The 23671-nt window shown below is 41.2% G+C and overlaps 1 protein-coding gene across 1 annotated transcript in view; it reads left to right on the forward strand.

Annotated features, from left to right (window-relative positions):
* LOC132818739 (cytochrome P450 4B1-like) overlaps positions 1 to 22797 on the forward strand; it is a 63841-nt gene extending 41044 nt beyond the window's left edge. Inside the window, exons 7-12 of the mRNA XM_060829790.1 lie at positions 2041 to 2147; positions 9985 to 10175; positions 15258 to 15391; positions 19498 to 19562; positions 20770 to 20852; positions 22435 to 22797. Coding sequence (XP_060685773.1) covers positions 2041 to 2147; positions 9985 to 10175; positions 15258 to 15391; positions 19498 to 19562; positions 20770 to 20852; positions 22435 to 22603 — 749 coding nt within the window. The 3' untranslated portion in view covers positions 22604 to 22797. The remainder of the gene's footprint in view (positions 1 to 2040; positions 2148 to 9984; positions 10176 to 15257; positions 15392 to 19497; positions 19563 to 20769; positions 20853 to 22434) is intronic.
* Positions 22798 to 23671: the final 874 nt, after the last annotated feature.

The following is a 23671-nucleotide window of genomic DNA, read 5'->3' on the forward strand; positions in this document are numbered from 1 at the left end:
TGGCCTATTCACCTTACCTGCACATCTTTGGATTGTGGGAGGAGACCCACACAGACACAGGGAGAATGTGCAATCTCCACACATCCTGCCACTCCCCATCTATCAAGCAGTGTCTTTTGACTAGCCCCAGTGAGGCCATTCGACTTGCCTTCATCTCACAGTTCAGTCCCACCAGTGGCCACTGTGTGGCGCTGCTGTCAGTGATGAGCCATTGCCCCTCCAAATGGATGAACTTAACTTTTGGAAGCCAAAAAAAAGAAAAAAGAGGAAATGCTGGAAAATCTCAGCAAGTCTGGCAGCATCTGTAAGGAGAGAAAAGAGCTGACGATTCGAGTCTAATTGACCCTTTGTCAAAGCTCAAGCTTTGACAAAGGGTCAGTTAGACTCGTAACGTCAGCTCTTTTCTCTCTTTACAGATGCTGCCAGATGTGCTGAGATTTTCCAGCATTTTCTCTTTTTTGGTTTCAGATTCCAGCATCCACAGTAATTTGCTTTTAACTTTTAGAAGAATGCCATTTAGTAAATTGACTGCAGACCATAGAATCAGATATCAGTTCAACTAAGCAGGGTTACCTCAACTTTTCCTCTGTCCATTCTGACCCTTAGCCACCCCCTCACCTCCCTGCCCCATCCCATACTCGCCACCACTCACCTCCCCCTCTCCTCGAACTCCCCCCACTGCCACTGCCAAAGAAAAACAAACTTCAGCCTACAGTGAACAAATTGGAACTCCTGATCAATGGAACTATAGTATTCAGGTGACTAAGGAGTGTATTGCAGGTTGATTGGAATGATGCCAGCTTTCAGACTGGAAAACCTCAGACTTTTTATCAAAAGATATTATACATGTAATGTTATGGGTTTTTTAAAAGTATGAATGATTTTCAAAATGGATAGAAACAGACTATTTCCTGAGCTGAACAGCCCAGAAAGAAGTAGTGTAGATATAATGTCAGAAGGTTAGGAGTATAAGGAATATAAATTAGTGATTGAAGCAGGAATAATGTCAATATTTAAGAACAGGTGGTTGAAAGGAATGGCGATAGGTAGGAATAAACTGTGCACATGAAATTAAGATGTAAAGGGTAATTATTAACATGAATGGTTTGAGCTGAATGCCATGCTTCCATATTAAAGTTCTTCAGTAATTTGTGTGACATGATTTTCTCTGCTTCCAAATTTGCAATCCTTCACATAAGAGTGTTTGATGTTGACACAGTAGTAAGAACTAAGAATTAGGAGCTGGAGTAGTTTATATGGCATTTTGAACCTACTAGCTATTCAGTATTCAGATGTTCTAAATCAACTCCAGTTTCTTCATGCCTGTTGATTGTCTGTTCTTTACAGACAGAAAGAACACGTGCACACACTGCATGTTTTCAACTCAACAAGATAGTTAATGGCCATTATCTGGCCCACTTCTCGGGGAAATGCCTCAGCCAGTCAAGGTCAACCTGCTTAGTTTAAAATTATAAAGCACCTTATCAGTTATCTGTCAGTCATCATCTAACTGGTGCTTTCTTCATTGCAAAAACTTTACCAATCAGAGTCCACTTGCCAAACAATCAGCGCTGTTCTCTCACTCGATATAATTTTTGTTTTCCCTTTATATTGTTGATTCTTGCAAATTGTCTGATGCATGCAAGGTGAAAAGCTTTGGCAAAACATGCGGCTTTTTTTCAGAAATACTTCAGGTTCTGTACCAGGGACCCGGGTTCGATTCAGGCCTCGGGCGACTGTGTGGAGTTTGCACATTCTCCCTGTGTCTTTGTGGGTTCCTCCGGTGCTTCGGTTTCCTCTCACAATCCAAAGATGTGCAGGTTAGGTGAATTGACCATGATAAATTGTCCATTGGTTATGAGTAAATATTGGATAATAGGGTAAGGGAATGGGTCTGGGTGGGTTACTCTTCAGAGGGTTAGTGTGGACTTGTTGGGTCGAAGGGCCTGTTATGTAATTCTGTGTAATTCAATTCTACGTAATTGCTTATGAAATAATTTATACGTACATTTAGTCCCATTGAAACTTTCTGTTTGACAGAGGAAGTGATACGGCAGAGGAAAGAAATGCTGAAAAATGAGAAGGAATTGGAAAAAATCAAAGATAAGAGATATTTGGATTTCTTGGATATTCTACTTTGTGCAAGGGTAAGTATTTGCATGTGGTAATAGTTAATTGTTCTAACTAACCATTTGGCAAATAGTTTTCAACCAGTTTTAATTAAGTTTTGTTATGAAGTTTGCAGAAGTTTCAACAGTTCTCTGCAGTCATGTTGAAGGATATCTCAACAGTACTCCTGCCAATTATGTCAAGCATGCTCATGATCCAATTTAAAACTGTGTACAGTGTACTTGGAGACATGTCTTATTGTGGCACAGTGAAGAGAGTTGCAGTTTGTAGTGAGATCTTAATCTCCAGCAAAGTCTCCAAGGAAAGGTTAGTGACTGTCAACTCACAACCCCTCATAGGCCTGCAGCTGCCTCTAAACAATAACCAAAGAAACTCTCAGAAGGAAAGAAGAACTCACAAGTATCCAGACTAGGGCAGTCAATTTTTAGCATCATCTTTTTTATTCATAATGGGATTACAGAAACCATAGCATAAACTCTCAACACCCAGTCCTTAAAATAATGCTCTTGCATCGGAGTAAAAGCATGTTGTACTTGTCATACATCAATTATTTAGATTCCCTACAGTGTGGAAACAAGCCCTTCGGCCCAACAAGTCCATACTGACCTTCTGAAGAGCATTCCCCTACATTTACCCCTTCACCTAACACTATGGGCAATTTAGCATGGCCAATTTACCTAATCTGCACATCTTTGGACTGTGGGAGGAAACCGGAGCACCCAGAGGAAACCCACGCTGACATAGAGAGAATGTGCAAACTCCACACAGACAGTTGCCCAAGGCGGGAATTGAACCAGGTCTCTGGCGCTGTGAGAGCCGTGCCACCCCCATTTACCTCACTGTTAATATTTGTTTTGTTTCATTATTACTTTTGCGAAATGTTCACAGCATCAATCTTAAACTTTACCCTCCTGCAGATAAATATCAAAATAATTTGAGCTGGTATGATTTGGTTCAGGAGCCAGGAGTGTTGGGAATTTCTCTATTTTTGTCAGTTCCAAATCAGATTTCCTCAGTTTACTCTCAATTGGCTTCTCAGTTTAATTAGCTATGATGCAATTTCACCTTTTTGTGATTGAATTGTGCTACACATAACCAGATCTTTGGATCATCTTCTTGTTGACAAGCTGTCTCCAGTGGGGTGCTGCAGGCAATAATGCTGAGGACCTCAACATTTTATATAGATGGCTTAGGTAAAGGGACCAGATGTATCATAACTAGTTTGTTGATGTCACAATGATAGATAGAGGGCATGAAGAGTCTACAGAGAGATTTAGCTAGGTTACATGGGCACAGAAAATGACAGTGGGAAAATGTAATCTTGTCCACTTTGACAGCAAAAACATGTAGAAAAATAGTAAATTATTTAAATAACGAAAGGTTGTAAAACTTTGTGGTGCAGATGGACCGAGGTATCCTTGTACATGAGTCACAAAAAATGTTAGTATGCAGATACAACAAGTGATACAGCAGTCAGTTATTCCATAAATGAAATATATCACTACACTCGTACAGCGTTTGCTGAGACGAATCGTGCAGTGATGTGTGTGGTTTTAGTCTCTTTACTTGACAAACAATTTAACAACAGTAGAAACAGTTCAAAGAAGTTTCACTTGACTGATTCATGGGGTGAAGACCATAAGCTATAGGAGCAGAATTAGACCATTCAGTCCATCAATTCCGCTCTGTCATTCAATCATTGCCGATGTTACACCATTGTCCTGCCCTCACCCTGTAGTCCTTGATCCTCTTATGAATGAAGAACCCATCTAGCTCTGTCTCTGATACACTCAATTCCTTGTCCTCCACAACCTTCTGCGGCAATGAGTTCCACAGATTAGCTACCATCTGCCTGAATAAATTCCTCCTCATCACAGTTCTAAAGCGTTGTCCCTTCAGAGATCATCTGACTCTTTGCCCTTTGTGTCCTGGTCTCTTCTACGAATGGAAACATTTTCCCCACATCCACTCTATCCAGGCCTCTCAGTATTCTGTAAATTTCAGTGATATCCCCTTCACTGTTGTAAACTCCATCAAATACAGACCCAGGGTCCTTAACCAATCCTCATTTGACAAGCTCTTCGTCCCCAGAATCATTCTTGTAAACCTCCACTGGACCCCCATCCAATACCAGGACATTGTTCCTTAGATATGGGACCTAAAACTGCTCATAATATTCCAAATGCAGTCTGACCAGAGCCTTATACAGCCTCAGCAGTACATTTCTGCTCTTGTATTCTAGACCTCTTGAACACTAATATTGCATTTGCTTTCCTAACTGTCAACTGAACCTGCATGTTAACATTAAGATAATCCTAAACTAGGACTTCCAAGTCTTTTTGTGCTTCAGCTTTCTGAAGTCATTCTCCATTTAGAAAATAGTCTCAGTCTCTCTTCTTTCTACCAAAGTATATATCCTCACAATTCCCCATATTGTACTCGATCTGCCATTTCTTTGTTCGCTCTCCTAGCCTGTCACAGTCCTTCTGCAGTCTCCCCACTTCCTGACCCTCCACCAATCTTTGTATCATATACAAACCTAGCAAAATGCCCTCAGTTCCTTTGTCCAGATTGTTAACATATAACATAAATAGTTGTGCTCCCAACACTAATCTCTGCAGAACTCTAGTAGTCACCAGCTGCCATCCTGAAAAAAAGACTTTAGCCCCACTCTCTGCCATCTGCCAGTCAGCCAATCCTCTATCCATGCCAGTATCTTGCCCCTGATACCAGTGTCCTTATCATATTTAGCAACCCCCTGTTGGCAGCTTACCAAAGGCATTCTGGAAATCCAAATAGATAACATCCTTTGTTTAACTTATTATTTGCTCATCAAATAATTGTAACAGATTTGTCAGGCATGACCTTCCTTTTACGAAGCTTGCTGATGCAGCCCTTTTTTACCATGCACTTCCAAGTACTCCGCAAACTCATAATGGACTCTCAAACCTTACCAATGACCAACTGGCCTCTGGTTACCTGTCTTCTGCTTCCCTCCCTTCTTAAACAGGGGTGTTATATTAGCCATTTTTTAGTCCTCTTGGACTCTCCCAAACTCCAGTGATTCCTGAAAGATAACTACCAATGCCTCCACAATCTCCTCAGCTATTTCCTTCAAAACTCTGAGTTATAGTCCAATTGGTCCAGGTTATTTATCCAGCTTCATATTTCAGCTTCCCCAGCACCTTCTCCTTATTGATGGTCGCTACACTCCCCTCTGACCCCTGACTCTCTTGAAGTTCTAGTATGTTGAAGACTGATGTAAAGTACCTATTCAGTTCCTCCACCATTTCTTTGTCTCCCATTACGACTTCTCTCACCTCATTTTACATCAGAATAATATCTGCCAAAGCTTCTTTCTTACCTTTCATGTATCTAAACAAATGCTTATAATCTGATTTTATAGCTAGCTTACCCTCATATTTCATCTTCTCCACCCTTATTGCATTCTTAGTTATCCTCTGTTTGTTTTTAAAGGTTTCCCAATCCTCTGGCTTCCCACTAATCTTCACTGCATTGCTTTTTCTTTTGCTTTTATACTGTCTCTGACTTCTCTTTAGTTGACAAACAGGAGGCTAGAAGAACACAGGCAGCATCAGGAGGTGGAGAAGTCGACATTTCAGGTGTAATCCTTCTTCAGGACCTGCCTGTTTACTTTGGATTCCAACATCTGCAGTTTTTTTTGTGCCTGACTTCTCTTGGTAGCCATGGTTAGCTTATCCTACCCGTAATATGTTTCTTCTTCCTTGGGATTTTTGACTAATCAGCCAACCACAGCTCCATCTGTACAAAACCCCTTGGCTCCAATTCTTCCATAACTACACTTCAACTCCTACTGGAACCAGCAGCTCTGCAACCAATATTTACAATGATTGTAAGGTTAATTGCTTTGAAAAGATCAGTAATACTCCAGAAATCCTTGGTTTAAAACCTGTTATTTTCTCACATCAGTCCACAATTCAAAATACAGAGAAATAAAAAGCAGTCTTTAAACTAGATTTCTCGTGATTTAAACAACTTTACCCAATATCCTTTCGGTTTTCTCTGAAATTAAGAGTAACCACAGCTTTGCCATTTCCTTATTAATAAAATCTCTCATCACCGAAACTATGACTGTAATATTTTTCTGCACCCTCTCCAAAGTCTTTAGGACCTTCCTAAATTGTGATCCTAGTGTTGGGACGGAATGGCTAAATGAATCTTTCAACACCCGGAGTCCAATTCCAGCACCAATGTGGTTATTGATGTTACATTGCTGGGAAGAAAGCCTCTAAGGTTCCCGAATAAAGGAAAAACATAAGCTTTTATATATTTCTTTACAGCTCACGTGAGCATGTACAAACCAATTGCAAACCGATCGTGTTATTGATTGTTTACATCAACATCCAATCAGGTCAATCATGTGACTGCATTATCTGTTGACAATGTGGAGGTGTCGGTGTTTAACTGGGGTGAACAAAGTCAGAAATCATGTGACACCAGGTTATAGTCCAACTGGTTTATTTGAAATCACAAGTTTTCGGAGCATTGCTCCTTCATCAGGTGACTTCACCTGATGGGGCAGCGCTCCAAAAGCTTGTAATTTAAAGTAAACCTATTGGACTATAACCTGGTGTCACATGAATTCTGACTTTATCTGTTGATGGACAGTTATAGGTCTTGCCATGATCTCATGATGTTGACCAGACACCCTTAATATCTATCCTAGGGTTTTCACAATGTATTTTATTCAACCGCATTCCAATACTGCCGACTTCTGCACATGTTATACAGTCCTCTCTGCTAAGAGGCTGAGGGCTTCTCCCTACTGTCTGTCCATAGGAATTCAATTAAATCTGTTAATGTCTGTTACATTTATATGTGATTACAGTCATCTAAGGGATCTTAATTAATGTTAGTCAAGTGTATCCCATTCTAGTTGAAAATGTGTTGCTGGAAAAGCGCAGCAGGTCAGGCTGCATACAAGGAACAGGAAATTCGACGTTTCGGGCATAAGCCCTTCATCAGGAATGAAGGGCTTCATTTCTGATGAAGGGCTTATGCCCAAAACGTCGAATTTCCTGTTCCTTGGATGCTGCCTGACCTGCTGCGCTTTTCCAGCAACACATTTTCAGCTCTGATCTCCAGCATCTGCAGACCTCACTTTTTCCTTGTATCCCATTCTAACCCATAATAAATACTAAACTTTGAATTAGCTTGCACACAGGGTTTGTCTCTATGCCTCTCAAGTTTGTCCATTATCAACCTGTGTTTGTGTAAACAGTGGCGACATTTTTTTCCTTCTTAATAAGATCCCATTGTGTGATTTTTAACGCAATGCTTTATATCTTATCTGGTTGCTATGAATATGAAGGCCATAAGTCTGACTGTGTAAATGACTGCTTCAGCGAACAGTCTTCTTTGGCCATTTTTTGTCAACTAAAACCATGGCATTTTATGTTAACTAAGAACCATGGGTGACCCTAACACTTTGGGTGACCATCCTCTAAGGCAGACTTTGGGACAGGCAGCGGCGAAAAGTGGCCGAGCCGAGGCTGATAGCTAAGTTCGGTACCCATAGGGAGGGCCTCAACCAGAACCTTGGGTTCATGTCACATTACAGGTAACCACCATTGCACCACACACACACACACACACACTCCTATACATACACAGACGCATGTATATACAAACACGCACGCAGACAATCACACACACTCCTGTAGACACATACACTCCCACACTCACACCTGTATCCTCTTACAGACTTAGACCACTTAACACTCTCACAGACATATACACTCTCTTTCTCTCAGACTCTCACAACCCCCTACCCAGACACACACACTCCTACAGACACACACTCCCACACTCACACATGTATCCTCTCACTGACTTAGACGACTTTACACTCACACACACAAGCATACACACACTCTCTCACAGACATTCACAACCCCCCATCCCACACACTCTACAGACGCACACATTTCCACACACACCCATGCACCTTCTCACCAACTTAGAGACTTTACACACACACACACACACACACACACACACACACACACACACACACACACACACACACACACACACACACACACTTTCTCTCACACTCATGACCCCCCACCCCAGACAGACAGACAGACACACACACCACACAAACCCACATGCAAACATGCACATATACGTTTGTGGGGTGAATTTGTACTTGCAGAGTTACATTTTAGTTTGCTCAAAAACTGCTTGAATCCATGTAAGACTCTGTTAACTCATTTTTTAGATTAGAGTCAGTCTAAACATTATGGCACAGGCAGGGAACACAGGGGGCTAACACCTTCAACATCTTATCTGGCTGACACCAATTGTTACAGTTAACCCTGAAATGTAACTTTTAAAAATAGTTTTGTGATTTACATATGAAAGAAGTGAAACTATCATGGGTCATTCTAACAGATGAGAGACTCAACAATCAAGGTATTTTTCAATGTATTTTTCAATTACATCACACTGTAAACTTTTGCCATAAATTCTGTGTCTGAAAATTGTGTACTCCACAACGACCGGATGAAAGCTCTGAAAGCTAGTGCTTCCAATTAACCTGGTGTTGTGTGCTTTTTAACTTTTTAGAACAATATGCAACATATACAATTCTCCTTTTCTCTGGCACTTGCTATCTCTCTAAGGAGGATTGGAGTATTATGTCCAGAGCTTACTAGTTTTCCTCCCTGTTGTTTATTCCACTGAGTGAGCACAAGATATTCTCAGCTGCTGGCATAAGACAGAACGAAGTATTTAGCCCATCGAGACTGTTGTGCTTTTTAATGAGATCATGTTTGACCTGATAAGCTTCAACTCCACTGTTCTGCCTCTTCCCCATTCCCTCTTTGCAGTTTTCACCTAATATATTAAAACATACTCAGTCTCTTTACAACAACTTCAATCACATACATGTAGTATACATAAAAAGGACCAAAATTAGACCACTCGCACCTTTGAAACTGTTCTACTATCATGTTCATCTAAAAACATGACTAATTTGATTCTGCCTGCTCCCTGTAACCTTTGACTTCCTTATCAAATTTTGGGTGTAAATTCTTCTGCATCCATTGCCACTCAAAATCTGTGTTGGGTATTGCTTAAAAAAAGGAAGTGATTTTTTTTTTAGATTAGATTACTTACAGTGTGGAAACAGGCCCTTCGGCCCAACAAGTCCACACCGACCTGCCGAAGCGCAACCCACCCATACCCCAACATTTACCCCTTACCTAACACTACGGGCAATTTAGCATGGCCAATTCACCTGACCCGCACATCTTTGGACTGTGGGAGGAAACCGGAGCACCCGGAGGAAACCCACGCAGACATGGGGAGAATGTGCAACCTCCACACAGTCAGTCGCCTGAGTCGGGAATTGAACCTGGGTCTCAGGCGCTGTGAGGCAGCAGTGCTAGCCACTGTGCCACCGTGCCGCATATTGCATACACTATTGGCTATAATTCCTTGGTTTACAATTTCTGGAGTAAACATGGTCAAAACGATTTCAGAAGGAAATCTTCTGAATGTGTTTACAATTTGGTTATAACCAACAGAGGAGATTGTCCCCATTGAATGGAGTCCAGAATGAACTAATGTATGTGTTATAGCTGGTGGAACATCAGTACTGAAAACAACAAATGCTGGATAACACAGCAGGTCAGACAGCATCCATGGAGAGAGAGCAAGCTAATGTTTTGAGTCTAGATGGCTCTTCATCAGAGCTGGTGGAACATCAGTGCTGTTTAAGGAGTTTTTCTTGCCCTATCTGTTCAAAAATCCTGATTGCACGTCAAGGCTGAGTTCTATCAAAGGGTGCTTAATGTTGTTGTGCAGGATGAAGATGGAAAAGGATTATCAGATGAAGAAATTCGTGCAGAGGTGGACACATTTATGTTTGAAGGCCATGACACTACAGCAAGTGGAATCTCCTGGCTCCTGTACTGTTTGGCCCAACACCCAGAACACCAGCAAAAGTGCAGGGAAGAAATCCAGGAGCTTCTGGAGAGCAACAAGCAAATAGAGTGGTGAGTTTTAATCCAATCTTGCTTTTTTTTGTGGTTACGTGATACAGAATCTACTGCAGTTAGTGAGACTTGGAAGTCATTGTGTCAGAATGATTCTGCAGAATTTCTTTTGGCCAATAAACAGCCGCTGTGGGTGGGTTTGGCTCCAGATTAATTTCCAGCATTCAATACAACACTTCTCACTTGCAAAACACAGGCTGCATAACTATTGCTGCTTTAATACTTTAGCAATTTTGGATCTATCTGTGCTGCTGAAACCAATTGCACCACTGAACAATTACTTACATTATTATGTCTTAATTTTGTTCTATTTTTCTATGATAAATACAGCTGGTGTGGTCTTTCAAATGAAACATTGAAAGTAAAGCATGCTTGCTTTCATAAATGGATGAAAAAGATCCCATTATATTATTTAAAGAGTAGGAAATCTGTGCGCCATGTCCTAATATTATTATTGTCACTGAAAAATTATTACCAAAACAACAGGTTATCAGGATGTTATCACACTGATATATATGCAAGCTTGTTGCACGCAATTTGACTTTTTTTAATCACACGTGGGCTGTGAGAGTTACTGACTAGGTCGGTGTATGTTGACCATCCCTAAATTGCCCTTCAGAAAACAATGATGAGAGTTGCCTTCTTGAACCATTAAAGGTATACCCATGTGCTATTAGGAAGAGAGTTCCATGATATTAAACGAGCAAAAGTGAAAAATTGGCGCCATGGTCTGAAATCATTGTGTGTGCCTTGACAGAGAATTTTCAGCTGGTGGCGATCCCATTCATCTGCCTTTGATCTTCAAGATGTGGAGGTGCCAGGGACTGGGGGACAAAGATAAAAACCTGAAACATAGCTTGTCCTGCTTCTGAGATGCTACCTGACCTGCTGTGCTTTTCCAGCACCACACACTCAACACCAGAATATAGTCCAACAGGTTTATTTGGAAGTCCAAGCTTTCAGAGCACTGCTACTTCATTAGGTAGCTGTGGAGCAGAATCACAAGATGTAGAATTTATAGTAAGAGATTACAGTGTCATGCAACTGAAATGATATATTTAACAGCAAACTAGGTTTGGACACTAATCTTTTGCTATAAATTCTGTGTCTTCTGATCCTGCTCCACAGCGACCTGATGAAGGAGCAGCGCTCCGAAAGCTACTACTTCCAAATAAATCTGTTGGACGGTAACCTGGTGTTGTGTGATTTTTAACTTTGATCTTCAAGTTGGTGGAGATCATGGGTTTAGAAGATATTGTCGAATGAGCATTGATGAATTGCTGCAGTGTTTCGTGTGGACGGTATGCATAGTTGCTGCTGTTTGCCAGTGGTGGAGGGAGTGAATGTCTACGATGGTGATGGGTGCCAATCAACTGAACTCCTTTTTCCTGGATGGTATTCATCATTTGTGTTGTTGGAGTTGTCTTCATCTAAGAAAATATAGAGTGTTCCATCACACTACTGATTTGTGACTTGTAGCTGTCTGACATGCCTTTGGGGAGTCATGAGTTCCAAGCCTCTGACCTGTGCTTGTAGTCACAGTATTTAAATGCTGTTCCAGTTTAGTTCCAATTCAATGCTAAGTCCCAGAATGGTGCCAGTGGGGGAGTCTGAAGTGATAATGCCTTTGAATGCCATGGGGAGGTGGCAATGTTCTTTTGTTTTGGAGATCACTGCATGGCATTGTGTCACATAAATGTTACTTGCCACTTATCAGCCCAAGCCTGGGTATCATCCGGGTCATGCTGTGTACAAACAGTACTCCCTTACTGTCTGAGGAGTGAACATCTCCACATCTGACCTTATGATGGCGAGAAAATTATTGATGAAGCAGCTGAAGATGGTTGCACCAAGGACACTACCCTGAGGAACCCCTGCAGAGATATCCTGTAACTGAGATGACTGATTAGATTACTTACAGTGTGGAAACAGGCCCTTCGGCCCAACAAGTCCACACCGACCTGCAACCCACCCATACCCCTAACCTAACACTACGGGCAATTTAGCATGGCCAATTCACCTGACCCGCACATCTTTGGACTGTGGGAGGAAACCGGAGCACCCGGAGGAAACCCACGCAGACACAGGGAGAACGTGCAAACTCCACACAGTCAGTCGCCTGAGGTGGGAATTGAACCCAGGTCCCTGGCGCTGTGAGGCAGCAGTGCTAACCACTGTGCCACCGTGCCGTGATGTCTAACAACCACAACCATTTTCCTTTGTGTCAGGTATGACTCCTAGCAATGAAGAATTTTCTCCTGATTTTCATTTACTTTGCTGCAGCTCCTTGATATCATATTTAGATAATGCTGCCTTGCTGCGAAGGGAAGTCAATCTTCTCTCACTTCCTGAGTTGACCAATTTCTTAATAGGAGCAGAAGCCACCTGGCTCTGGTGGAACTCAAATTGAGCACTAGCGAACAGATTAGGGCTATTAAGTAGCATTTGAAAACACTGTCATCAACTGCTTCTGTTGTCCTGTTGACAGTCGACTGTAGACTGATGTGGTCATGTGGATTTGTCCTGCTGTTTGTGCAAAACACCTACTTGAGCAATTTGCTACATGCCTGCATGGTTGCCAGTGTTGAAACAATATTACAATGAATTGGCTAGAGGTACAACTAATTCTGGAGCACAAACCTTCAGTACTATTTCCATCATCAAGCATGTGGATGTTTGTGGAACCTCTTCCTTTAAGCTGCTTAATTTTCCATTACCATTCATAAGTGAATGGCACAGGACTACAGAACCGATCCATTGGTTGTAGGATTGCTTAGCTTCAATACTGTTTGCTTCGACTCTTTGGCATGCAGATAGCCCTATGTTAGAGCTTCATCAGGCTGACAGCTAACTTTTGCCTGCTGCTGCAGGCTCACTTGCACTCGTCTTTGAACCAGGGTTGAATCCCTAGCTTTTAGTAGTGGTAGGGTGGGGAAAATGTCAGGCTGTTGATAGGCCAGTCTGTGGGGCAGCTCTCTAACTTTTGCACAAGTCCCAAGATGTAAGGAGGACTCTGCAGGGTCGAGTTGGCTGGTAATTCCAAGTGCCCTGGTAATGCAGGGTTCAACTGGCTTCATTCTTTTCAAACTTTGTAGCTATTTGATTAAATTGAGTGACCTCCAAGGAGAGTTTTGTAAGTCAACCACAGTGCGGTGGGTTCACATATCAAGAGATGAGGTCACCAGTCTTGTGAGAAAACATCTTTCAATGTTCATGTGAACAGAATGTTAATGGTATTGCAAAACTAATATAAGCGCAATGAAATTCATATTTAAAGGAAACCGTGGGAGACATTTTGAACTACTCCCCCACACATCATGGTGGGTAGAAGGGCTTAAATTAATAAATGCACAAAAAGCCCTGTGAACTTCCCACTTCTACTTTAACCACAGTGTGTTTGAGAATCATCCAAGTAAGTCATGATTATAGTACGTCAGTGTAATTCTCTTCCACAGATTTTGGCAGCCCATTTGAATTTGCTGCTTTTGATCCAGATGGAACAGGAACACTTCCTCAGGGACTCTCAAGCCAATCTTCTGCTGAGCTCAGCCACTTGGCAAACCTGCAACCTCTCCTTGTTCTCTATCCCCATGATTGTCATCGAGTCATAGGGATATGCAGCATGGCAACAGACCCTTCAGTCAAACTCGTCCATGCTGACCAGATATCCTAACCTAATCTAGCTCCATTTGCCAGCATTTGGCCCCTATCCTTCTAAACCCTTCCTATTCATATACCCATTCAGATGCCTTTTAAATGTTGTAATTGTACCAGCCTCCACCACTTTCTCTGGCAGCTCATTCCATACACGCACCACCCTCTGTGTGAAAAGGTTGCCCCTTAGGTCCCTTTTATATCTTTCCCCTCTCACCCTAAACCTATGCCATCTAGTTTTGGACTCCCCAGCCCCAGGGAAAAGATCTTGTCTATTTACCCTATCCATGCCCCTCCATGACTTTATAAACCTCTTGATGGTCACCCCTCAGCCTCCGAAGCTCCAGGGAAAATAGCCTCAGCCTATTCAGCCTCTCCCTATAACTCAAATCCTCCAAACCTGGCAAAATCCTTGTAAATCTTTTCTGAACCCTTTCAAGTTTCACAACATCCTTCCGATATCATTGCAATTCTCTGACTAACTTACGATGTTTTCCATCTGCCTGGGAAAATCTCCAATGGTCCTTAGCTGTAACTGTTCACTGCCAGCTTTCCTGGCCAGCAGTCTGTCAATGTGGCCAGAAACATGGCAGGAAGCCCACTAACCTGCTTCTAATGAGACTGTCCCAGTCCTTAGCACTTCCAAGTTCGCCCTTACCCCCAGATCACGATCTGATTATTTTAGCCGGGGAAGGTCTTTTGGATTTTCTGCCAAGTGAAGAGAAATGGAAGAGAGAAGTTGGAGCCCAGGATTTCTGAAGACTTCCTGCTCTGAGAGTCACTAAGAGCCCCACTCCCTCCATACAGTGTGATCCTCTGAAATATCCCTCCCTGCAATGTACCAGAGTTTACCTTTGGTGCTGGTCAAGGTGCTGTTGCCTCAAAATCCACTCCACTTGACCAATTGTTGTCAGTGGGATACCTGATGGAACACATCTCAACGATGCAGAGGCTATGCCTCTGTTGAGATCAGCTGAATTGGGGTGTGGGTGGGAGGAGACATTAACCTCACAATTTTCTTACCAGAATTCCTTTCCAGATACAAGTCAGGGATGTGGTTTCTTACAAAATATACGAGTCTTATTTGGAAAATTAAAGCTAAGTATTTACAAGTATAGTACCACAAGTTTGTAAAAAGGGGATTATTGCTGGTTTTGAGGCACCTTTTGAGTGCTTCCTGACACCACAGTATGCCAGTTGAATGACTTTTGAGTTTGTTTTTTTCAAATGGACAAAACAGGGTTTAGCAGCGTGGTCATTTAGTGAGGCCTGAGGTTCAACTTTGGATCAGCTGTTGGGCCACCAAGTTTGAGAGGAGGTTGTAATCTTATCTAACACTGACAAATTTTCAGCCCTCTGCTCTTTAGTTTTTGCATACACGTGTTCACCCTTGTTTTACTAAGTCACACCCTTTCTGTTCCTTGGCAGGGAGTTGCTCAGTAAGATGCCTTACATTACAATGTGCATTAAGGAGTCTCTGCGACTTTGCCCTCCTGTCCCAGGGATATCCAGGAGGTTGACCAAACCACTCACATTCTTTGATGGGAGGAAGGCTCCTGAAGGTTTCATTTATTTGTACATTTATGAAATTAGATAATTCTTATTAAATTGTAAATACTTGAGTTTTTACTGACAACAATGACTATATTTCCAATCATCTACACAATCTGAATAACATTATGAGTATGACAGGAAATGATGTCATATGCCAGCACCATAATAGTCCTTTATCTAATCAAAATTATGACTTAATGAGTTAAGCTTAAGAAAGAATGTACTTCATAAAAGCAGGACTTTGGAACTTTGAACTTACTGGTGCTTATGGATTCGATATCTTTATGCTTTTTGATTTTGCTTCCTATTCTCTCATGACTTATCTGTCACACTGTAAGGTATCAAATTGGTTAACAGCTTACCTTCTCCCTCATTAAATTAAGGACAGTGAGTGGGTTCCTTAAATAGATCATAACCATAAACATTAGGAATGGAAGTAGGCTATTCAGGTCTGCTCCACAGTTCAATTAGATCATAACTGATCGGATAATCTTCAATTACACTTTTCCCCATAACACCTGATGCTCACTCAATGAAAATCAGTCTATCTCGGCATTGAATATATGTAATGACCCAGCCTCAACAGACCTCCACTCTTCCACAAATTCACAACCTCTTCAGAGAAAAATTTGTTCCACTTAAATGTGAAACAGCTTATTCTGAAATTATATCCTGTGTTCCTAAACTCTCCCACAAATGAAACAGCCAATCCATAGCTACACCGTCAAGTCCCGTAAGAACTGTATGTTTCAATAAAATTACTTCACATTCTTCTGTATTCCAACAACCACAGGTCTAATCTACTCAACCTTTCTTCATATGCCAGTCCCTCCTGTACCTGGTACCAGCCCAATGAACTTTCCCTAGGCTGTCTTCAATGATAGTGTATCTTTACTCAGATAAGGATGACCAAAACTGTTCATAATATTTCAGCAGTGGTCTGATAGATATGCACATTGTGTAGTATCAGCTAAACCTTGCTACTTTTATACTCCATTCCCTTTTACATAAAGGTCAATATCCCATGTGCTTCCCTATTACCCTCTGAACCTAGTTCCTAGTTTTTTATCATTCAGGGATGAGCTCTCCCAAATCTCTCTGTTGTGCACTATTTTCATTTAAATAACATTTAGCTCCCTTTATTCTTCCCATCAAATTGCATAAGCACATACTTCCCCACATTATATTCCATTTGCCAAGTTTTTGCCCTCTCACTCAATCTGTCTGTATGCCTCTGCAATTTCTTTGTATCATCTGCAAACTTGGCTATAGTATATTAATTTTTCTTCTCATCCAAGCATTAATATATATTGTAAATAATTATGACACCAGCAGTGATCCCTGTGGCACACCACTAATTAAGGATTATAATTATGAAATTTCCCCTACTTATTCAAATCCTCTATCCATGCTTATTTACTACCCCCAACGCATCTGCCTCATTGCCCCTCTCTCATCTCATTAAGTAGTCCAATGCATGGTACCTTATCAAATACCTTCTGAAAATCTTTATATATTACATCCACTGCTTCATCCTTGTCTATCATACTTGCTACCTGCTCAGAATTCCAGTAGATTTGTCAAGTACAGTTATCCCTTTCGGAACCCATGTTGACCCTGCATGATCATGTTATTTCTAAATACTTTGCCATTACATCCTTTAGAATAGACTCAAATATTTTCCCACTAAAAGACATTAGGCCAACTGATCAATAATTGTCTACGTTTTTGTCTCCTTCACTTTTTAAATTAAAGTGTTACACTATTATATTCAAGTATATCATCCAGTAGACATGCCCTCTGAACTGGATGGATGGCAGCCTCCAATTGAGGTCAGACTAATGATGGCCTCCTTGCCTTTCCCAGCTAGTGCTGAGAGCTGCTTCCCTGCTGCTACTGGGCCAGCTGACTCAGCAGGGGGGCAGTCTGATGCCAGGAAAACTTGACAGCAACAGCAATTATTCCACATTTGGTTCCGTATTGGCTCCCCACCATAGAAGGATTAAATCTGGAGGCTGATCACACAGACAAGTTTCAAACTCTGTTTCAGAGTGTCCCCACAAAGACCCATCCATGAAACAGGGAATATTCTGGTCACAGTGTTGGATTTGAGAACCTTTCAAAAGAAAATTCAAAGCCTTGATGAATAAACCTCACTGGACAACAGATTGCTAAATGGTATTCCAGCTGTTTGTTCTGTTAATGATTTTGTGAGATTTGCAAACGAGAGAATTGATAGGTTTTCTGGCTTGTTTGGTGCTGTTGCCCAAGATGTTCATGATGCTCCTATCAAACACAGTCACAAATGAATTAGTTATAAAGATAACAGTAGATATGGATTATCCATCAAGAGCTGTTGTGATCCTCTAGTTTAAGCAACTGATCAATTTTGGAAAATGTAATGAATAATTTGTTTAATTTGATGCCCTCCTCTCCTGTTACTTTTATCCTTATGGAGAAATTTCACAGGGTTAATGATCGAGGCAATTTCACCTCCCTCAAGAAGTTGAACACCTTGTACAACCATGTACTGTGTTCCCCAAAGTACATGAGTATATATTTGGCTTGTTGTTGACTGTATGTCATGCCTGCTTTATGTTCTTAACTTCAGAACTAATCATTGCTGTTTATCAAGGAAATTATTTTGATCCAATTTGAAAACCTGAGTGGGTAGATTTTAATTGCCTGCAGAAAGCCCAAGTCATTTTGAAGCTGGTATGTCATGTACATCATAAGACTCCAATTTACATGCAGCAATAAGGCTGATGTCTATACTGTTCAGTGGAAGGAAGGTTCCAGTAAATATGGCAGAGAAGCTATAATAGACTTGAATGTACACAGTGTTTCAGTTCTGTGGTGCATAATTCCCATTGTTTGAGTTGAATATTGGGACTCGATGTCAAACACTTCCAGGTCACTCTGAAATGCAGAATCATTTTCCCAGCATGTGCCTTAGTCCAAGTTCAGAGGCTCATGCTCTACGTTGGACATTTTCCCCATACGCCAGTGTGAGAATGCTAGTTTTGTGCTAAATCAATGATGTAAGCTTTGATCTCATGCCACTGAAACTGAAATGTCTGATTCACAAAGTTTGTGTGTGTGATTTTAACCGCAAAAAGTAGATGAGCGTTGCAATTTTAAAATATCTTTAACCTACCTCCAAATCAACCTGTTACCTTTTTCAATGTGATTGAGATGGTTTTAGTGTGGGAGAGAGGCAGAGAGGGGGAGGTGATGGTAAGAGGTTGTTAGTGGATAATTAATGTGCTTCCAAGAAATAGGTTAGATGTTGAAATATTATATTGAAGCAATATGCTTCAACTTTGGAGTTCTAAATTTCATCCTGGGTGGTTGATTTGATGGGTCCCAGGGATCCATGTAGCTAAAAGGGGAATGAAGACTGGTTTGAGCAGAAGGTAAGTGTCTTTATAATAATGCCTGTGGGCTAGGAGGAGCAGCTGGACCACCCCTCTGTCTACCAAGCTTACTTGTTTCACTTTATGGCATTAAAGTTCCTCACTCTGAAACCAATGGCCACACACCCAAGATCGACCCAGCCAGAGGAGAAATTGACACTGCATTTGTGCTCAAGCCACTCAGTTGAAAGATGAAAATCTAATCCACTCTGTTATTCGTTCCTAAAAATGTACTTTTCAAAATTATATCAAACACAACAGCTTTCCTGAGTGTGATTGAAATTCTCCTGTGCTTTAACATCTCTTTTGAAACGAGAACTTAATTAGAATTGGGTTTGTGTGCCTACCACTTTTTTGATCCTATAAAGAAAGAATGGGATTAAGTTTACCAGGTGGACTTGCTGCTTATTGTCTGATTTTTGGATTGGCCTTGATTTTGATGGCCACTGACTTTGCTTAAAGCAGACCACAGCCTTATCATTGCGTACAGTTTAGGGCCAAATGACCAATTAAGATCTAAGTGTCACATTTGTTTCTGTCTGCATTGCTGAATCTTACTGCCAGACGTGGAGAGAAAGAGGTTATTTTGAGTTAATGTTAATGGCAGGGAAATACTGCACTTTAAAAGAGGTACAAGAAACCAGCAGAAAGCTGCATGCTTGTGAAACTGTTACTAATGTTCATTTGCATTTTCACAGGTTGCTTGGTTGGTGTAAGTATCTACTGTATTCACAGGAACCCTATGATATGGGATAACCCAGAGGTAACTTCCTTCTCCATAAGTAGAACATGAGGATTCATACAATTACCTTAACAATATGTACTCTTTGCCTTCATATATTGTCACACTGCATCCGTACTAGTGCCATTAGGTATTCTTTCATTTAATGGATTTATAACACAGCAAGCACATTTTAAATTTAAATATAAATGTAATGTGGAAAGTATCTATTAGGTATATTTTTAAAAGCCATTTATTCTGCTGTCACATAGTTAAGGGATATACACACTAAAAGATGATATACTTGGTTTAGTGAGATTACATATTCTTCTTGCTCAGTTTTTCCTATTCCTACTCCCCTTTTAGCATTCATCCTGCATTCATGTTCCCCCCACCACCTCCCAACTCCACATTCAATGTCTAGCATCTGTTCTTTTTTGATCTTGTAGCAATTACTAGTTGGCCTTCCAATATTGCTCCACTTGAAGACTGTATTTGGTCTCCATTGCCCAAATGGAGTGCAATATGGGAGCAAATTACTGCAGAATCTGAAAACAAAAGGTGCTGGATGCTGCCTGACTTGCATTTTTTGTTTTCAGTAGTGCCATGTGGAATTGAATCATGTTCTCACTCAGTGGAAAAATGATTAATATTGATATGAATTGGCCCCACTCAAAATAAAATTCCTACATTGTGGAAACAGGCCATTCAACACTGACTCTCCAAAGAGCATCAAATCCAGACGCACCCCCTTATTCTATCCCTGGAACCTTGCATTTTACATGGTTAACCCACACACCCCTAGACACTATGGACAATGTAGCATGGCCAATCCATCTAATCTGCATATCTTTGGACTGTGGGAGGAAACCGGAGCAACCAGGAAAAACTCACGCAGACACAGGGAGAATATTCAAACTCCACATAGTCACTTGTCCAAGGATGGATTCAATCCAAATCCCTGGTACTGTGAGACAGCAGTGCTACTTACTGAGATACCAGGCATAGGACACTGTCTTTTGAGATGAATTCCATGTCCAATTCATGTCTGAATATCTTAATTTCTGTTAGAATCCAAAATCTGTTGGAGCTTAGCTGCTTTGATAATTTTACCACTGCAATACTTGTTCAAACCAGTAACTGACAAATGAATTCTTTACAGATCTGATTAATAAACTTGTGTGTTTGAAATCTCATTAATCATATATTCCTGATCACTGCGGATTGATAGTACTTTGTTCTTTTATAGGTTTTTGACCCTTTAAGATTTTCCACTGAAAATTCAGCAAGCAGACACACACACGCCTTCCTGCCTTTTTCAGCTGGACCAAGGTAGCAACATGTTTCAAATATTAGTGAAATTAGTTTATTTTTATTCTTGACCTTTTTTTTAATAAAGGCCTGGCTTATAGTTTATCAAATGGGTAGGTCCCAGTTCATTGGAACAATTCCAAATTCTTTTTTAATCTTGACTAACACTTCATATTGGGAGTTACTGCACAAAGGCAAATTTTCAAAGGTAAATAAAACTATACCATGGCCTGGTTCTTTTGGGAGTTACTACCTCCCACACTAAGATCCATTGTTTAAAATTGTAGGCTTCCCATTAAAGTTGCAAAACTACATTTTCCATTGTGCAGATTAGAATTCAGGAAGCTTTCTTACAAGTTAGCCATGTATCTATGTCAGTAGAACTGCCAACTCTGGGGGAATAAGGGGTGGGATTGTGTGCAGTTTAACAGTGCGGTACTGCCAGTAATCTCTGTTAACTATTTATGACATTTGCAGAAATTTCTTGTGATATAAATTGCTTTCTTTAACTATTTGTTATGTGCTACCTTTTCTAACAACTATAGTACACAAATTGTAAAAGGTATTTAACAACTTGAGGTGCAAATACATATTTATATGAAACAGCAATTTAATGGAAACTCAATCACAGGTTCATGAGGTGAGGTGAGAAAAGGAAACTGAGCAAGTTCGTAACAGTAAACATTGTAGTCTTCCACAGCTGGATTCTTTCAGGTTTGCCCATTTTATTTGTTTTTATGCTTAAAAAGTGCTAGTGAGAGACAGTTAGGAGATAAGGTATGGTGGGAAACTCTATCCAGCAGCATTATGGATAAGATCATTGAATTTTTGACAGCAGCTCTATTTATATATTTCACTGAGAGGAACTTCATATAATTGAAGAGCTCAATTTATGCAAATGTCTCCCCTTGATCTACATCTGACTGATAGGTTGAAAGTTTACAATTCACGGATAATGAAAGATTGAGGCACACAGAGAAGTAGGCAAGGGCAAAATATGTTAAGATTTCAGGAAGAAATTGTAGCTCTTGGAACTAAAGGCATTAAAGGGTTTGTGGAATAAATAGGAACAGACTATTGTGTTGGATCATTGGCGGCACGGTGGGCGGCACAGTGGCACAGTGGTTAGCACTGCTGCCTCACAGCGCCTGAGACCCAGGTTCAGTTCCTGACTCAGGCGACTGACTGTGTGGAGTTTGCATGTTCTCCCCGTGTCTGCGTGGGTTTCCTCCGGGTGCTCCGGTTTCCTCCCACAGTCCAAAAATGTGCGGGTCAGGTGAATTGGCCAAGCTAAATTGCCCGTAGTGTTAGGTAAGGGGCAAATATAGGGGTATGGGTGGGTTTCGCTTCGGCGGGTCGGTGTGGACTTGTTGGGCCGAAGGGCCTGTTTCCACACTGTAAGTAATCTAATTAGCCATGACCATTATGTATGGCAAAGCAGGCTCAAGGGGCTGAATGACGTGTTCCAGTTTCAATTTTCTATGTTCCATCTAAATATGTTGGTACTGCACCTTTTCATACTTAGGATTGTGTAGTGATTCCAACAAAATACATTTATGGTCTAAACGTGTTGGATTCAAAACTTGCCTCCTTTTTTTTATAGGAATTGCATTGGTCAGCACTTTGCCATGAACGAAATGAAGGTGGCTGTTGCGATGATCCTGAATCGATTTGAACTGGAAATCGATGAGTCAAAACCACCAATTAAAATACCTCAGCTGGTCCTTCGATCTAAAAATGGGATACACCTGAAGATTAAAAAACTGCAATAATGTTAACCTGCAAGAATAAGTGAATTTAGAAAAGTAAGAAATTAATAACATCAAAATCAATCAAATCAATCTGTTAATGAGATAACTGCAGCAAACTTGCTGTGGCAGTAAAGATTATTAAAAAATAAACAGGAAAACCTGCATTGAAGAAGTTTATTACCAGTCCCTGCAGTATTATTTCAAAACATGTTCAGGGTGAAATATTGGCCAGGGCTCAAATCAGCTCAGCATATGCAGGTTGACCGCCTCCTTTGATTCCCACAACCAGATTAATGCTCTATATGTCATACTTTTCCCATTGCATCTGGTGTTCATTGTAAATTGTTTTAATTTGTTTCAATCTATTGTTAGAACAAGAACAAAGAGATATACACCGTGGGGCGGCACGGTGGCACAGTGGTGAGCACTGCTGCCTCACAGCGCCAGAGACCCGGGTTCAATTCCCGCCTCAGGCGACTGACTGTGTGGAGTTTGCACATTCTCCCCGTGTCTGCGTGGGTTTCCTCCGGGTGCTCCGGTTTCCTCCCACATTCCAAAGATGTGCGGGTCAGGTGAACTGGCCATGCTAAATTTTCCGTAGTGATAGGTAGGGAGTAAATGTAGGGGTATGGGTGGGTTACGCTTCGGCGGGTCGGTGTGGACTTGTTGGGCCAAAGGGCCTGTTTCTACACTGTAAGTAATCTAATCTAATCTAATCTACAGCACAGGAATAGGCCCTTTGGCCCTCCAAGCCTGTGCTGATCATCATGCCCTAACTAACTAAAAAAACAAGCCTGCTAAATCTATGTAGTCCGTATCCCACTATTCTCTCCCTATTCAAGTAACCATCCAGATGCCTCTTAAATGTCGCCACCATGCCTGCTTTTATCACCTCTTCTGGCAGTGCATTCCAGGCTCCTATGACTCTTTACATGAAAAAAATTTCCTTGCACATCTCCCTTAAACGTTCCCCCCTCACCTTGAACCTCTGCCCCCTTGTAATTGAAACTTCAACCCTGGGACAAAGGCTCAGATGATCCACCCTACCTGTGCCCCTCATAATTCTGTAGACCTCTATCAGGTCTCTTC

This window comes from Hemiscyllium ocellatum, chromosome 9 (assembly GCF_020745735.1).
Source record: "Hemiscyllium ocellatum isolate sHemOce1 chromosome 9, sHemOce1.pat.X.cur, whole genome shotgun sequence".
NCBI lineage: Eukaryota > Metazoa > Chordata > Chondrichthyes > Orectolobiformes > Hemiscylliidae > Hemiscyllium > Hemiscyllium ocellatum.